The following is an 18,256-nucleotide window of genomic DNA, read 5'->3' as shown; positions in this document are numbered from 1 at the left end:
TGAATGTCACCTACAAGGCAAGAAGACTAGAATGGTGCTAAAACTATAACTGGTAATAATAATTTAACAAAAAGTAACAGTCATTTGTATTAGTCAGATTTGGGTGGTGTTTTTGTGGTTTGCCAGTGAATTTGTTTTTGTTATATTTAGACAAGATTACTGAGTGGTCTTTTTGGTCTTACTTCCTCATAGTTATCGAGCAAGCATCACTGATATTGGTTTCTATGCAACTGTCTTTAATCAGAGGATGTGAAGACCTAGCTGTGAATGTCAGATCATTTACTGGATGTCAGGGTCTGTTTTCCTCTTTCTGATGAGTGTTCTAGGGCTCCAGCATCATATGGTGAAGAAATCAGTAAAAGTGTTTCTTTTGGCTATTTGATAATCTCCCACCTTTCTTCCACATCAGTTCTGTATTTGTATGGAAGTAACCACTGAATCAAGATGGTGCAGGCCAAGTTAGAAGAGCAGTGCTTCTAAATGCCAAACAACTCAAAAATGCACCATTTGCTCAAGAGTTTATTATCATCTCAGCATGAGCCCAAGTATACCTAATTTTAAAGGGGGCATGGTGTATCTTTTGTAACCTGAACGATAGCACTACCCAGTCTTCACTATTGTTTCAAAGATCATGTACAACCATCCACTAGGGCCCTGGTTTGACTTCAAGGTTTCCTCAAAACACAACTGTATGGTTTTTAGGAAGGTCTTTTACCAGTATCCCGGCACCCTCTGGGTTTCCTGTATTCCTCTGTTAGCATCCCTGATATTTTGTAATTATGTTGCTTATAATCTATCTGCCTGGTTAAACTTTCTCCCATATGTTTGTAACCCTCGACCTTAATTTTAACAAGGGACTTGGCACAGGTTAGATTCTCTATAAATATTAAATGGATTTAAAATGGAGATTTAATTCCTGGCTTGAATTCATCTCACATAACATTTATTGAGTCTGTCCTATGAGCCAGGAAGACATTTTGATAAATCAGATGTCCTTATTCAGGGAATTAGCACTCACTTATAATAGATTTAAGAAAAAGAAGACCTGTCATTTATTTAGGGTCAGTTACTATGTTATGTGCTTCACATGTGTCTGAATAATTATTGCTGTTTTACTGGTAAAACAACCGATAAGTTGTGGGTTAAGTAATTTTGCTGAAGTCACACAGCTACTAAGTGGCAGAGCAAGGATTTTAACTCAGATAGTCTGGTTTCTTTTGCCTTCAATCCTTGCCAGCATCAGAGTCTTTTCCAATGAGTCAGGTGGCCAAAGTATTGGAGCAAAAGCAGAAGAGGGCGACAGAGGATGAGATGGTTAGAACATGAATTTGAGCTGACTCTAGGAGATAGTGGAGGACAGAGGAGCCTGGTGTGCTGCAGTCCATGGGGTTGAGTTGAACATGACTTAGTGAGTGAACAAAAGCCTGACTCCAGTAATACTTTCCCAACTACTAAGCTGAAAGATGCCACATAAATTCACAATTCTGTCATTAAATCAGTGTTCAAGTTGATCTGGGGTGGCCTGGGCTTGCGATAGCTTGAAATAGGATCTCAGTTCTTTGACTAGAGATTGAAGCCAGATGGAGGCAGTGAGAGTGCAGAATCTTAGTCACGAGACCAAGAGGACCAGTGGCTAGGTCCTGGTTCTTCTGAATTTCAACAAAAAGTTGGAAGTAGCAAAACCAGTGATTTTTTAGGAGGAAAAAAGTATATTGTGGGTAGATATACACAGGTGGGCTCAGAGAGAGCCGTGTGCCCTTGTGGGCACGCTTACTGGCTCAATCATGTCTAGCCCTTTGAGACCCCATGAACTGTAGCCCGCCAGGCTCCTCTGTCCATGGGATTCTTCAGGCAAGACTACTGGAGTGGGTTGCCATTCCTTTTTCCAGGGGATCTTCCTGACCCAGGGATTGAACCCAGGTCTCCTGCATTGCAGGCGGATTCTTTACTGTCTGAGCTACCATGGAAGCCTTTGCGGTAGCTTTGGTCACTTATTTGGGGCAGTTCTTGTGAGTTTCCTCTGGTCAATCACCTTGCTTTGCCTGGCTCTGAATGCATATTTGGTATAATTTAGGGCCCTGCCTGTCTTGTATGCAAGCATCTTTTTCCAAGATGGAGTCCAGTGCAAGGGTTCTGGGAAGCTGATGGAGTATATTATAGTCCAGCAACTCCTCCCTTCTCTGACTTCTGAGGAACCTTTCTGTGTAGGTGCAGTTTGGGGATCTCCTTGATCTCAAGAATGAGAAATATGTATGTAGTCTCTTTATTTTCTATCCAAGCAGGACTGGGCTCCTGTCATTATCTTCATCTTGGAGCATCTGCCCACAGGGGACAGATGTCAGCTGCTCAGCTTGAGGCCCGTTTATCTCTTGCATCAAGGTTCTGGATCCAGGTTTTTCAAAATTGCAGCAGATACTTAAAGTCTAGTAGGTTAATAAGACCATCATAGGGAAGACTTTATGTTCCTGTTACTGGCTAGTGTGGATGGGGGAGCAGAGTTGTACTGGCTTTCTGTTAAAGCAGAAGGATTTCCGTTCATAGAAATATAATATATTTGGGGGAGGGGAGCGCCCATTTGCTCAAAACAGGTGTTCCCCGCCACTTCCTCCACCGACCCCCTCCCGTCTCCCGCCCCCTCCCCCCAAAACACACACATTCTGAAGTCGGGAGGGGAAGTGGGGAAAGAGAAGAAAAGGCAAAGAGGATGTGAAGGGCCGCCAGGTGAGCATCCTCCACAGCCCTGCCTCACCCTCCAGCTCGCGCCGGCCACACCCCTCAGCCCCGCCCTCACCCCCAAACCCACTTTAAACTCCCGCCCCCTCTTAACGACGACCAATGTCCGGCCGGGGAGCCCTCAGGAGGCTGAAGATTGGCCGGCGCCGCGGTTGCCGAGGTGACGGGTGGGTCCGGCGGGGTCCCAGAGCCGGGCGGGGCGGGGGCAAGGATTGCCCGGCAGTTTCCGCCCCAGCTGGCCCAGGCCTGCAACGCCCAGGTTTGCGCTCCTGGGTAGCTAGAGGGGGTGGTCCCCGCGAGCCCCTCGGACCCGTAAGTCCCCCGCCGGCCTCCGGCTCGGGGCGCGCCGCCCTCCGCCTTCGTCTCCGCCCCCAGGATCTGCGGCTGCCAGCTCCGGAGCGTGGCTTCCCCGGCCGGCGGCGCGATGGGCTGCGGGAACTCCACCGCCACCAGCGCGGGCGCGGGCCAAGGTGAGCGCGGCGGGCGGCTGGGGGCGCGGGGAGCGCGACTCGGGGGCGGTGGGGAGCTCTGCAGGGCTGACCACCTCTGCGGGAGAGGCCAGGAGAGAGGCGGCGAGAAGGACGGGTGCGGGGACCCGGGGCAGGGAGGGCGTGCAGCCCCCTCTCCTCGTCCCCGATTTCGGGGCGGGAGCCGACCGTCCGGTTTAGGACATTTCCCCTCCCTGTGCGGGGGCGGTCACGCCTGGATGAGGAGAACCTGCAGGGCGATCCTGCGCAGGGAGCGCGGGGAGCCCTGCTGGCGGGGCTCCCCTGCAGCGGGTAGTCCCGGCGCTCTCCTAGGAGGGAGGTTTCCTGGTCGTGGCCGGCGTCTGCTCTCTCCTTCCTCGCACTCGCTTCCGCAGGCCTCGGGCCCCAGCCCCTCGCAACCCAGAGTCTGCACCTGGAAAAGTGCAGCAGAAAGAGTCAGGACTTTCTTTAGGGGAAGGGAAGGTGCTAGTGGGTTGAGAACTGCAAACAGGGCACTAAAAATTCATCTGAGTCTGTCTTGATGTTTAAGACTGGCTGGGCTGTTAAGATTCCTCTGAGAAGCTGCAGTATCGAGGATGCTTTAGAATATGTGTGGCAGAGCTTTAATATTAGCAGTGATCTGTTCATATATTTTTCATTAAAAAAAACATTGAAACTTCTTTTTACACTTCTTCATTGTGTTGATTGGCCGGGGAAGTCGTCTAGATTCCCCCCAGTCAGCCAGGCGTTGTATCAAGTGACTTATTCCAAAACTCAACGGTCCTCTTTGACTCAGCTAGTGTCTACTGATTTAAGAGTCTGGGTCTGTTTTGAGTAATACAATATCTGCTGACCTATTTTGGTGTCTTTTGGATGAAGAACTCATATCTCCTCCAATTGAGATCAATCAGACGCCACATCCCATCCCAACCAGCAAATGGGAGCAGCGCTCTGATGCTGCAGTGCTTCCAAGGCGGGAGCCGATGCCTGGTCAATGACTTTGTGACCTTGGGCCTGTCACTTCCCTTGATCCAGACCTCCTGGAAGATGTAGTTTAAAATTCAAGCCTTTCCAGTTTATTTATTTTAAAGTTTATTTTTGTTGTTCACGTATGGGATCAGATATGGGAATCTGCTCATTTAATTGGCGAAGTTTGTTGTTCCTCTCTGGCTGTCAGTGACCACACATACGAAATATTTTAGGAGACGGCACTAAAATATGTGGGATTCTCGTCCCAAAGCTGTGAATGAAGCCAGGTAATGATTCACTGAAAAGTTTCTCTCTTACGGGTCATCTTTACCATCTCAAATTAAATTCCCAATCTTGTGACAGGCAGAGAACTCCTGGGGAACAAACCCTTTCAATTCTTGTAACAGCATCAAAGGTAGTTAGCTTAGTTAGTGCCTTAACATAAGGACAGGAGTCTCACTTGAGAGTGGCCAGAGAGCTCTGTGTGGAAACCTGGAACCATGTCAAGACCGCATCCTGCACCAGGAATTACAGTTTACTCTTTAACAACTGAGGTTAAACTGTGTGGGTCCACTTATACATAGATTTTTTTCAATAGTAAATGCTGTAGTATGACATGCTCTTCAGTCAGTTGAATCCAAGGGTGTGGGACTGTGGATATGGAGGCCTGACCATTAATTATACTCAGATTTTTCCACTCTGTGGAGGGTTGGCGCCCCTAACCTCCATGTTATTCAAAGGTCAAATGTATATCTTTCAACCTAACATGCACTGTGGCCCCATGCCTTCCACTGCATGTGCGCCTTACTTTTAAAAAGGTTAAAAACCATTACCTTTGGTTTGGTACGTTTTCCATGTTATCATAAAAAGAAACAAAGAAAAGAAATTGTAGGAAGGATTTGTAACCCATTTGCTTTAAAGTAGAGCTAGCTGACTTCAGGGCATGTTGCCTCCCTGTCAGGGAATCGAACCCTAGTCTTCTGCGTGACAGGCAGGGATACTCACCACTATTCTAATGAGGAGGGTTTCCCTGGTAGCTCAGTAGGTAAAGATTCTGCTTGTAATGCAAGAGATCTGGGTTCGATCCTTGGGTGGGGAAGATCCTCTGGAGAAGGAAATGACAACCCACTCCAGTATTCTTGACTGGAAAATCCCGTGGACAGAGAAGCCTGGCAGGCTACAGCCCATGGGGTCCCAAGAGTTGGACGCGACTTAGTGACTAAACCACCACTACCAGCTTACTTCATTTATGTTTTTGTTTATTAATGAACTGCTTGTCAGGTTTGGAGATAGAGGGAGGTTTTCCATTGCTAAACCAGGACGATGCTAAGTGAGCTCTGCAATAGTGATGTAAGAAATAGAGAAAACATGATTCTCTTTACAAATATTTGGTTGACCTTTATTCCCCCAATGAGCACATTCCTTTTTATGTAAAGGAAGATACAGTTATATTGAAAAAAACCGCTCCGAGCACACGTCTTCTTGATGAGTAGCCTCACTTTTGTTCACGCAGGACGGCTCCTGTAAGAGCGTGCTGTTCTCTCCTCAAGCTTGCTCTTTGCTAAAAATTACTGTATGTTCAGAGAAGAGGAAAATAGCGAGGGCAGACTGTAAAACACGAAGGAGAAGAAAACATTATGAGTTGGAAGTTATTGCATCACCTCTTTGATGACTCTGCCCTTGTCTCTGAGAAGTCATCCCCCAAACATTTCTCTGCTGGTGAGTCCGGGTGCCTAGCCTCCGGCGTTGGCCATTGTTATTTTGAAATTTTCTGTCAGCTGGTGATGGCACCTTAGGTTCAGAAAGGAAATGAATGCATCAAGAGGAGAGATGGAAGGGTAAGAGAACTAAACCACAGGGCAAAGGTTTCTTTCAATTGTGAACTTTGGCATCAGCATTAAATATGCTATTGCCCAAGCTGCAAATGCATGTCACTGAACCCAAGTAAAATGAAATGCATTAAATTGGTGTTGTCTCCACCCTCCAGTAATTACAGTGCAAAACTTCTGAAATGTCCCAGGAGTCTTACACTTCAATAGTCATTTTTAAGCTTTTTAGCAAAAAAAAAAAAAAAAAAAAAAGAAAGATGGTGGGCAGGTGCTGAACTTGAATGTGGAGAGTAAAGCTCAAGCTTGACATTGGCACTGTGCTGGCTGTCACTGTGGGCATTTCATTTTTATTTTTTTGAGCAACGGGATAGCACCCTACTGTAATTACTATATAGAAGTGGAGTAATACCACGTTGAAGGTGAAATGGTGTTCCCCGAATATTTTTCTGTAAGAACACAGCAAATCTGCTTTCAGAGGATACATTAGCACTTTATAATAAGGACCCCCAATGTGAAATCGCATTGTAAGCCCTGTCTTACTCCCTAAGTAATTCAGGTAAAACCAGATAATTGTTTCTTTTCCCTGGGCTATCTGGACAACAGCTTTTCTTGGGTTTTGTCTGGTGAAATTGGTTTATATGACAAATGGATATTTAGTAGTGTGCTTCAGTAAATTTGATTCTGTATGTCCAATACATGGAGAAACTGAAATGCAGTGCAGTGATCAAATAGCCAGAAGGAATCAGCTCATACAGGCCCTAGATAATTTAGGGTAGATTTCCTTTACAGTAGATTTCGAAGTGTAAGCTAGTACACGGTCCACCTCTGTGTGCAAAGTTTTGTACTTTGTTAGGCAATTTTAGGGCAAGGGTAGGGGCAGCCAGCAAGGGATGACTGTAGAATGAAATCAAGCTTTCCCCCTCTTGAGAAACTGGTTGTTGAGGTAGGAAGATTCACCATTTGAGAACACCTGCAAAGCAAAGTGTAGTCAAATATACACTGAGCATCCAAATGCCCAAGAGATGTGGAATAAATGATAGTTCATTCAGAGAAGTCTTCAGGAAGGAGTCGAAGTATCCATGCTATCAGGGTAGAAGGGGTCACGAGAACCACTTTGATTACATGAGTGTGGTTCCCATTCTGATGTTTTAGGACCATCACTGTCTCAATATAGGAATTTGATTTTTCCCAACCTAGAACTATACAGGACTTGTATTTTCCATTCAGTGACAATTCAGTACACTTTCCCTGCATAGTGTAGAGTCTAGACTCTGAACTTTAGAGGAATGTCTGGGTTTAAGAGCCCATCTTTTAAAAATTGAAGTATTGTTGATTTACAGCGTTGTGTTAATTTCTGCTATATAGCAAAGAGCTTGTTATATATAGTTTTTAAAATATTCTTTTCCACTATGGTTTATCTTAGGATGTTGAATATAGTTCCCTGTGCTATGTAGTCAGATCTTGCTCTTTTCCCATGCTATGTGTAATAGTTTGCATCTGCTAACCCTAGACCCGCAATCCATCTCTCCCTCATCCCCTCTCCCCTTCTGGCAACCACAGGTCTGTTCTCTATGTCTGTGAGTCTGTTTCTGTTCCGTAGATACGTTCATTTGTGTCATATTTTAGATTCCAGAGTGATATCGTATAGTATCTATCTTACTTTGATAGATAAAAAGTCAATTTTGAAAGGGTTTCATTTGCTACAGGGCAGGGAACTGTTGCCTTCTCTGTGTTTTTCTTTGCTCTCCAGTCTCCACCACTCTCTCGCTCAGCAGCCAGATTCTCTATTCCCTTGTTTCTCCTTGAATATATTCCTTAATTAGGCGGAGACATGAACACCCCTGCATTTGAGCTGATGAACCATAGCAGGTCAGTCATTTCCTGTGTATAGTCATGCATGTAGATTGTTGCCTGAGTCTGTAATGTAAACCAGGAAATCCTATTTTATGTGAACCAGAAAAATCTCTTCAAAGTTTGGATGGTTCCAAATGTGTACAAGAGCCTGTTTCAGTGTAGACTATTTTTCAGGCTGTGAAAAATATTTGCAGCAGCAGAGTCATTTCAGAAGTATTCGGTTCCTGGTAGTTGATTGAATTGTTGAGTTGCTTTTTCTACCAGAGATGTGTAAGTGGCAGCTATCTGACCATAACTTAGTTTATTACTAGACTCTTTCTATAGTGGTTCTTCTGTTATTTATATACTAATAGTCTAAGGATGTGGGGAAGAAGAATTTTATTCTATTTTATCATTGTACCCAGGGAGTTCCTATAATTCTTTTGGGTCCAGTTAATTAGGTTAGTTATCACCTTATCCTCTGTTAGATACATAATCACATTCTCTTCCATTGCTGTAGCTATGTAGTCCAGCCTTCATCTACATCTGTAGATGGTTTCAGTCAGTTCAGTTCAATCGCTCAGTCGTGTCCAACTCTTTGTGACCCTATGAATTGCAGCACGCCAGGCTTCCCTGTCCATCACCAATCCCCGGAGTTTCAAACTTATGTCCATTGAGTTGGTGATACCTTCCAACCATCTAATCCTCTGTCGTCCTTTTTTCCTCCTGCCTTCAATCTTTCCCAGCATCAGGGTCTTTTCCAGTGAATCAGTTCTTCTCATCAGGTGGCCAAAGTATTGTAGCTTCAGCTTCAGCATCAGTCCTTCCAATGAATATTCAGGACTGATTTCCTTTAGGAGGGACTGGTTTGATCTCCTTGTAGTCCTAGGGACTCTCAAGAATCTTCTCCAACACCACAGTTCAAAAGCATCAATTCTTCAGAGCTCAGCTTTCTTCATAGTCCAACTCTCATATCCATACATGACCACTGGAATGGTTTGGTAGTTCTGAAATTCAGCCACTGTGCTCAGCATTAGTCCAGGCTGTGTAGTGGTAATAATATAAAATTTTGCTGATATCATCAAAGAAGTCATTAATATCTTATGTGCTACTTCCCCCCCAGCTCACTTAGGGCCCCTCCCCCCCAATCTGTCTTTCTATTCTTTAAACATGCTCCACTCATTCTTGTTATGTGGCTCTTTCAAATACTCTTTCCTGGAGAGCTGATATTTTGTTCATTTATTGCCATTTTTGTTCCCCTTTCCCAAAGATAAGCTTCATGAAAGTCTTGTACATCTTGTTCACAGCTAGACACTCGGCCTCAAGACCAATATTCAGTCTTTCAGTGAAATTTTTTGGGTGTTAAAATTTTTTTTGTTGAATAGATAAGTATATTGGGGAAACAAAAAAGATATAAAATTAAGTCCTAACTTGTATAGGCACTAGGTGACTGATACAGCACTAGAGCAATGAAATAAAACCTTAAGCAACCAGGGAAGCCTGCTTGGAAGAGGCGGGACTTGATTTGACTTTGAAGAATAGGTAGGATTTGGATAAGCAGAGAATGGAAGGGAGGGCACTTTTAGAGCAGTAAGAAAACGCAGGGACAGAAACGGGCTCGGTGCATTTCAGGGCAGTAGCTCACATTGGTTGCAGAGTGTTGGAAGTAAGAACCATCAGGATGGGAGCTGGGGAGGACAGAGAGGCTTGAAGGCCTCAGAACTGAGAGGAGGCTCTGGAGCCAAAAGACCCCAGTTCAAATCCTGCTCGCATCATTTATCAGCTGCATAGCCTGGACAACTTGCTGAAACTGTCTCTATCTTGGTTTCCTCAGCTGTAGAATGGAAGAGTAGTTATAGAACCTACTCAAGATTAAATGAGTTAATATATATAACGTGCTTAGAGCAGTGCCTTATTGTCTAAGGGTGCTATTATTAATACGGGGAAAGACTGTCATACCTGGTATAGAAGGACGGAGCCAGCAGTAGAGTGATGTGATTTCAGGCTGTTGTCAGGAGTCCGTAAGTGAGAAGGTTGTTGGTGAATGGTGGAGGCATTGACATCAAGGACCCCTGCAAGCCAGTTAGGCTGAGGACCGGCTACATGTGAGGGAGGTAGGAAATGGAAGTGAAGCTGCTCAGTTGTGTCTGACTCTGTGACCCCTTGGGCTGTAGCCTATCATGCTCCTCCGTCCATGGAATTTTCCAGGCAAGAGTACTGGAGTGGTTGCCATTTCCTTCCCCAGGGGATCTTCCCAACCCAGGGGTCAAACCCAGGTCTCCCGCATTGCAGGCAGATGCTTTACCGTCTGAGCTACCAGGGAAGCCCGAGGGAGGTGGCGGGAGGGAGAAATGAAAATGAACCCAAACTGTTAAAGCCCAGGAGACAGGTGGCGCTAGTGGGAAAGAACCTGCCCACAGTGCGGGAGACCTGGGTTCGATTCCTGGGTTGGGAAGATCCCCTGTAAGCAGGCATGGCAACCCACTCCAGTATTCTTGCCTGGAGAATCCCGTGGACATAGGAGCCTAGTAGGCTCCAGTCCATGGGGTTGCAGAGTCAGACACAACTGAAGCAACTTAGCACAGAAGCAGGAGGCTGGAAGGAGCTGCTACTTCCTCTAAAGGGAAGGTAGGAGGATGCAGGTGACCCATTATCTTCCTGGATGGACTGCATTTGATGTGATGTGAATGACAAGATGTGTGGAAACACCTCTGTGCAGACAGTTATCCCTGGAGCAAAAGGATTAGGAAATTCACTTGTTCCAGCCCCCCAGGATCAATGTTGCAACCACGTGGCTGGTTCATGAAGGTGACCCAAGAGAGTTAATCAATTCTGCCATGAGCCACTTATAGCTCAACAGAGACATAGCTTAAATTATAGCAGCTAAATGTCAATGCGTTGCCTTATGTCTGTACTTACATAGCTGTGTTTATTAATTTTTGTCTACTGAAAGCGAAATATTCGGCAAGGGCAACCTGTAAGCAAAGAGATTTTCTCTTAAGAACATCCACGTTCATTAACATAATTTTATTTGCGACAACATGGGCTGGACCTAGAGGATATTAAGCTAAGTGAAATAAGTCAGACAGAAAAAGACAAATATTGTATGTTTTCACTTATATGTGGAATCTAAAAAATGACACAAACAAATCACTATAATGAAACAAAAACAGACTCACAGGTACAGAGAGAAAACCAGTGGTTGCCAGGTAGTGAGGGGGGCTTATGGGTGAAATAGGTGAAGGTATTAAGAGGTGTGTGTGCGCCAAGTCGCTTCAGTCATGTCCAACTCTTTGCGAACCTATAGACTATAGCCCGCCAGGCTCCTTTGTCCATGGAATCCTCCAGGCAAGAATACTGGAATGGGTTGCCATGTTCTCCTCCGGGGGATCTTCCTGACCCAGGGATTGAATCTGTGTCTCCTACAGCTTTTGCATTGCAGACAGATTCTTAATCGCTGAGCCACAGGGAAAGCTCCATTATTAAGAGGTATAAGCTACCAATTATAGAATAAGTAAGTCTTATGAATGTAAGTCAGCATAAGGAGAATAGTCAATAATGTTTTAATAACTTTGGTGCATAATCTATAAAAATGTTGAATCTTATGTTGTACCTCAAACTAACATAGCATCATAAGTCAACTATACTTTAAAAAATTTACATTTTTAGGATACACTGATCTGAAATTTTTTCTCCACTATTGAAGAAATAACGTATGATTCTGTGTCTCTTATTGGCTTATTGAAAAATAGACATTGCTGTAGATGAACTAAAGAGCTGTTGTTCTACTTCTCTTGGCCAAATTGAGCTGATGACATAGTTTTAGAACTATTATGGGTCAGAGGAGACATAGCAAGCTGTCAAAATTAAAGGGAGCTTTGTTTTTTTTTCTACAGTTATGTTTATACAATTCTCAGAGAGACGTTTTTCTTTCATAAAACAAATAAAGAGTAAAACGTTCCTGCATATTTTTATTAGTTCCCATAAGAGCCATAATCATTTATATTTCTGATTAAAAGAAGAATGATTTGTGCATCTTTAGTGCCTTTTAGAAATTCTTCATGTGCATAATTTTATTTTCTGGTGTATGTGTTTAAGTTATAACTACTCAGTCTGAACAAAGAGATATGATTTACTATGTAATTTAGCGATTCATTTGTTTGTGAACAGTTCTGGTATATTACATCAGTGCTATGAAGTGCATAGAGAACAGGGATGAAAAAGGCATTAATAGAGTTTTTTCAAATGTACATATGTCTGTGACCTTTCTTTTAAAAGAGATAAATATTTTCTTTTTGTTAAAATTTGGCATGTGTATGGAAACTCATAAAAATAAATATATGACTCTGAACCATATTGAAAATGTATTGGGCAGTACAGGGCAGTCTTTTAAACTTATAAGATTTATTAGATTGCCAAGAAACATCTGTCTATAGGAACCAAGATGTTACAAATATCTGCTTATTATCATTGAACTGATGTATATTGCAGCTGGCTTTATCATGCACTAGGAGTAAAATTTTGTTTGTGTTTGCAGAATATGTGGCATGTCATATTAAATTTAATTTTTCTTTGATATTAATTTTGCTATGTATTTCTTTTCAAAAGGGAATTTCTGCTTTTGGAGAGGTGGAGGAGCACAGGGATGAGAAGTGTATTGGGTTGAATGGTGACCTCTAAAAAAGATACGTTCTTATCCTAATTTGGAATATTGTCTTGTTCGGGAAAAGAGTCTTTGCTGGTATAATTAAGGATTTTGAGATGAAGACACCGTCTTAGATTATCTGGATAGGCTCTAAATCCTGGATGATGAAGCGTCTTTGGAAGAGGCAGACAAGGAGAAGACAGATACGGAGAGGAGGTGACGTGAGGACAGGGGTAGAACAGAGAAGGCACTGTCTGGCCACCAGCCGCAGAGTGCCAAGGAGGACCCACTGTCCCCTGATGCTAAGAGGCCTGGCCTGTGTTCTTCCCGCAGCCTCTGCGGGGCGTCGGGACCTCCTGACACCTTGATTTTGTACTTCTGGCCTCCAGAACTCCAAGAGCACGTGTCTCTGTTGTCTTAAGGCATTTAGCTTGTGGTGATTTGTTACAGCATTCCTGCGGAACTAACACAGAAGACTTTTTTGTACTTGTTCCTGGAATGGGATAAAATCAGAACAGGAAGAGTTTACAAACAGTACCTGTAGTGTGAATAATCATCCACTGAAGCAGATTCAGCACCTTTCAATCTTGGTGTGATTCATACAGCATCTCAAGGCTGTTGAGAGCCTCAGTTATTTATGGGGGTGCCCAATTTCTATAAAATGTGAAGGTTATCTGAGAGGTTTTTCCTTCCCAGATGCCATCTGCCTCTCCAGTTCTCTGACACCATCCAGTTCAATTCTGATGCTCATATGTGGAGTTAGTGTCTATCACCGTAGGTTTGAGGGCTGAGTCTCTCGAGATGGTCTCACTTCAGACACCAGTAGCAAGTATTGGGTCCCCAGCTTACTTGCACTGCTGTCTGACTTGACAGCAAATTTGGGGGTTCTCACATCCCCCCGTCCTGAGATCTGACCGTTTGTTAGTATGACTCTATATAAAGGACACAAATGAACAGCCAGATGGAGAGGGAAAGAGGTCATGTTAAGAGACTCAGGCATAGGGGTCTCTGTCCCCATAGAGTTAGGGCACGCCCCCTCCTGGCACATGGATGTTCAACTCAGAAACTTTCTGAACCCTGTCCTTTTAGTGGTTTTATTTCTTGCATGGAGAATCCAAGGGACAGAGGAGCCTAGTGGTCTGCTGTCTATGGGGTCACACAGAGTCGGACACGACTGAAGTGGCTTAGCAGCAGCAGCGTGGACGTTTCATTACGTAGGCCTGATTGGTCAAATCATTGGTCATTGGCGATTAACTTGATCTCCAGCCCCTCTCTTTTTCCAAGAGGACAGGGAGTGGGGTCGAAAGTTCCAAGCTTCTAATCAAGCCTTGGCTTTTCTGGTGACCAGCTCCCATCCTGAAGCTACCTGGGGTCCTGCCAAGAGTCACCTCACTGGAAGAAACAGGCTCCTATCACCCTTATCTCAGAAAGTTCCAAGGGTTTTAAAAGCTCTGTGCCAGGAAGAGGGAATGAAGACCAAATATCTTTCTATGATTCCTCAATATCAGATTAATTTTTAAAAAATGTTTGAATAAATTGCATTTGCTGTGCATTTTTAAGTGACTAAGACTCTTGACTTTGGGACTCATGCATACAATTTTAAAATCTTTTGACGAAAGTAAAAGGTATAGACTTCGGTGGCAGTCCAGTGGTTGAGTCCATGCTTGCACTGCAGGGGGTGTGGGGTTGATCTGTGGCTGGGGAATCCTTCATGCCCTACAGTGCAGGAGCTTCCCACCAAAAAAATATATATGTATACACAATCATGGTGAAATGAGGCAATATTGTGAACAACAGTCTTCTCAGTGTTTAACAGTTGGATTCAGAAGCAAGTGTTCTTTACATACCATAACCACTTACATTTTTTGTCACTGGAACTGAATATGATACTTTTCTGAGAGCAGACCTTCCCCTCCCACTTCCATTATTTAGGAAGATATTTGAAATTATAATGATCAATAATATAATTTTGGAAAATAGTCATTAAATCTTTTGATTCACGAAAATCCTAATTTAGGTCTATATATTTTGTGTTGCTTCTATCCCACAAGAAACATGGTTACCTACCTTCCCTTGTATTAATGTACCATAGCTATGTTTAAACAGTAGAGAGGCATTTTGGCAAAAAATGAAGTGGTAGTAACAGGGAAAAATATTCTACCCCAGGGACCTTGAAAGAAGTAGCTACACCACTATAAATATTTGTTTAATAAATGATGAATCTCATGAATCATAAACATAGCTTAAAGCAAATGGGATTTTGCCACTATTTGAATTGTTCTAGTCAAACTATCTTTTGCATAAATTATCTAGAGAAGAACTCTCCATCTGGTTAACTGTAATCAATATATAGATGAAGTATGATTAAAATGTTGCCCTGAGGGTAATCAGAATTTTTCTTCTCTTTCTAGTAATTTTATGATTTTATACTTTTGCAGAACAAAGCCATTTCATATTTTATATACCTAGAAATTCTGGTATTTTTGCTGGGAGTTTCAACAATTACAGATTTTGTTTTTCTTTTTCTCTGAGGAGTTGTATGTCAGGGAGTCATGTTCTCCCTTTCCTGGTTATAAGCTTATCATCAATCCCCTGCTCCTGTGGAGATGTACGCTGTCTTCCCTTTTAGAAAGTTGAATGTGCATTATAATCATACCTATAGGCTTGATGTATATACATCAAGTCAGTGTTTCTGACTTCTTGGCCTCCGTCCGCACTGCAGTTGTTAAATAGATGGTGCCCTTTAAGAGAGGTACATTTGCGAACAGAAGAAATGGCCTGCTGATTTCCTTCTGGAAGGTCACACCTGGCACCTGCCTTGGGCCTGCTGGGAAGTTAGATGGTGAACCCAGCAGGAAAGAGGCCGTGGGGGTGCCCGGAGTCAAGGTGAAGCGGATGCAGGGTTTCTGGTGACTGATGAAAACAGGTACTGAGGAGACGATGCGTGACTGTTTTGAAGTGAATTTCACACACACACACTTATTGTGGTTTGTCTTTCCCTGGTGCCTTTGTCGGCCCAGGATTAGAAGCCGAAGCAGAGGGATCTAGGGGCTGTCAAATAAAATACTGGAGCAGGAATTTTTCCAGTTCCTTGCTGCTGTTTCCCTACCACCCCGCCGCCGCCCCTCAGAGGCAGCGGGGTGGCTTCTGTCCGCTCTGCCCTCCCTTCACCTCCAACAGCTCAGCGCCCGTGGCCCTCACATCACGGCCGCCGTCTTCTTTCTGTGTGACGTCCCAGAATCCGTTCTGGTGCCTTCTGCTCTCTCCTCCCCTGAGTGCTGCAACCCCCAATCATTCCCCATCTTTTTCCATGAAAATGAAACTAAGAAAACGAGGATATTTATTTTCTTTTTAGACTTTCTCCCAGATTCTCATGCTTGTTTTGATTCTGAAAGAAAATGTCCATTTTTATGGGTTTTTGGTGGCACTCATCTTTTGTTTATTTTTTCCTGTCGGACTCTCCACTGTTATTATGTTTAAGATTTTTTAAAAATTTAGGATTTTTTTTGGTTTTATGATCTCAGATTCCAAAGCCATTTTTATTTATGTACTCTTAGTGAGAGTTGTGAAACAGAAATATTACTCTCCCCTGAGTAAACACTCTTAAGTTTGTTACAAAGTTCAGGTTTGGTCAAAGCCTTTCAAGAATTTATTTGAGACATAGTCCTTTTAAAATTCATTTTGAAATAATTTATTTTTTGGCTGTGCTGGGTCTTCAGTGCCGCTCGGGCCTGTTCTCTAGCTGTGGCGAGCAGGGCTTCTCTCTCGCTGTGGTGCACAGGCTGCTCCTTGCAGCGCCTTCTCTTCTTGTGGAGCAAGGGCTCTGGGGCCCCTGGTTCTCAGTAGCTGTGGCTCCAGGGCTCTGTCGCAGAGCCTCAGCAGTTGTGATCCACAGGCTCACGTGTTCCATGGCATGTGGGATCTTCCCAGGTCAGGGGTTGAACTCACGTCTACTGTGCTGGCAAGCAGATTCTTTACCACTGAACCATCAGGGAAGCCTGAGACATAGTCTTGATCATCTTTATTCTTTTCTTCGAATTTGCAGTACTATAGGTCCTAGATTAATATCTCTCGGGTGAAGTTCTTAACAATTTTGGCAATAACTCTTCCTGCAGATTTGTTTTTATTTTGTAGCACGTTTTCCTTTGTCTTCACACCTCTGTGACTTGTGCAGGAGTTAACTCCCACTTCATAGATAGGGAAATTGAGATACTAAGGAAAATGTGACTGCTAATAACAGTGATGCAGTGCAGGAGATCCAGGTTCGATCCCTGGGTTGGGAAGATCCTCTGGAGAAGGAAATGACAACCCACTCCAGTATTCTTACCTGGAAAATCTCATGGACAGAGGCGCGTGGCAGGCTACAGTCCACAGGGTCGCAAGAGTCGGACACGACTTAGTGACTAAACCACCACCACCAATAACAGTGAGCTATTTTTATGTGCCAGACTTGGTTCTGTTTACATCTTTTTATAATTAAAAAAAATTTTTTTTGGCAATGCCCTATGGCATGTGGGATCTTAGTTCACCAGCCAGGGATCAGCCTGTGTCCTCTGCAGTGGGACCGTGGAGTCTGAACTACTGGACCAAGGAAGTCTCAATTTTTAAAATGTATTAATTTTTTTTTTTTCTTACTGAGGTGCAGTTGACATATAACATTATATTGGTTTCAGGTATACAATGAGACGATTCCATGTTTATATATGTAGTGAAATCACCACAATAAGTCTAGTTACCATCTGTCACCATACGTAGTTAACTTTTAGGATTTATTGTCTTGGCAACTTTCAAGTACGCTGTATAGTATTATCGACTGTAGTCGGTGTGCTGTACATGACATCCCCATGGCTTATTTATTTTAGAACTGGAAGTTTGTATGTCTTGACTTGCTTCACTTGTTTTGCCCATTCCCCGACTTGCCTACCCTGTGGCAACCACCATTCCTTTCTCTGTATCTATGATTTTTTTTTTTCCACTTGTTTTGTTTTTGAGATTCCACATATAAGAGAAATCACATGGTATTTTTCTTTCTCTGATTTATCTTGCTTAGCATAATTCTCTCAAGGTCCATCCATGTTGTTGCAAATGGCAGAATTTCTTTCTTTTTTCTTTATGTGCGTGAGTGCATGCTAAGTCACTTGTCACGTTCAGCTCTTTGCGACCCCATAGACTGTAACCCATCCATGGGATTCTCCAGGTAAGAATACTAGAGTGGGTTGCCATACCCTCCTCCAGGGGATCTTCCCAATCCAGGGATTGAACCTGGGTCTCTTAACGTCTCCTGCATTGAACGGTGGGTTCTTTACCACTAACACCATCTGGGAAGCCCACTGAGTAGAATTCTATTCTATTATTCTACCCTCCTGTATCTGTATCTCACATCTTCTTTATCCATTCATCCATCACTGGAGTTAAGTTGTTTCCAATCTTGGCTATTGTGAAAAAAGCTGTGATGAACATAGGGATGTATATATCTTTTCGAATTAGTGTTTTTGTTTTCTTTGGATAAATGCCCAGGAGTGGAATTGCTGGATCATATGGTAGTTCTATTTTTAATTTTTTTGAGGAACTTCTGTACTGTTTTCTGTAGTGGCTGCACCAGTTTACATTCCCATCAAGAGTGTGCACTGGTGTCCTCCTTTTTCCACGTCACTTGCCAGCACCTGTTATTTGTTGTCTTTTTGATGATAAACATTCTAACAGGTATGAGGTGATATCTCATGGTTTTGATTTGCATTTCTCTGATGATTAGTAATGTTGAGCATCTTTTCATGTACCGA

At 43.4% G+C, this 18,256-nt stretch overlaps 1 protein-coding gene across 3 annotated transcripts in view; it reads left to right on the top strand.

Moving 5' to 3' along the window:
- The first annotated feature begins 2,883 nt into the window (after positions 1-2,883).
- C23H12orf75 (chromosome 23 C12orf75 homolog) overlaps positions 2,884-18,256 on the top strand; it is a 44,738-nt gene continuing 29,365 nt past the window's right edge. The window contains exon 1 of one of the 3 annotated variants that reach the window (XM_070454016.1): positions 2,884-3,203. In XM_070454016.1, coding sequence (XP_070310117.1) covers positions 3,158-3,203 — 46 coding nt within the window. In that variant the 5' untranslated portion in view covers positions 2,884-3,157. The remainder of the gene's footprint in view (positions 3,204-18,256) is intronic. The other 2 variants (XM_070454015.1, XM_020908724.2) reach the window with 2 other exon arrangements.

Source organism: Odocoileus virginianus, chromosome 23 (assembly GCF_023699985.2).
Source record: "Odocoileus virginianus isolate 20LAN1187 ecotype Illinois chromosome 23, Ovbor_1.2, whole genome shotgun sequence".
Classification (NCBI taxonomy): Eukaryota; Metazoa; Chordata; class Mammalia; order Artiodactyla; family Cervidae; genus Odocoileus; species Odocoileus virginianus.
This window is presented reverse-complemented; position numbering and strand designations above follow the sequence as displayed.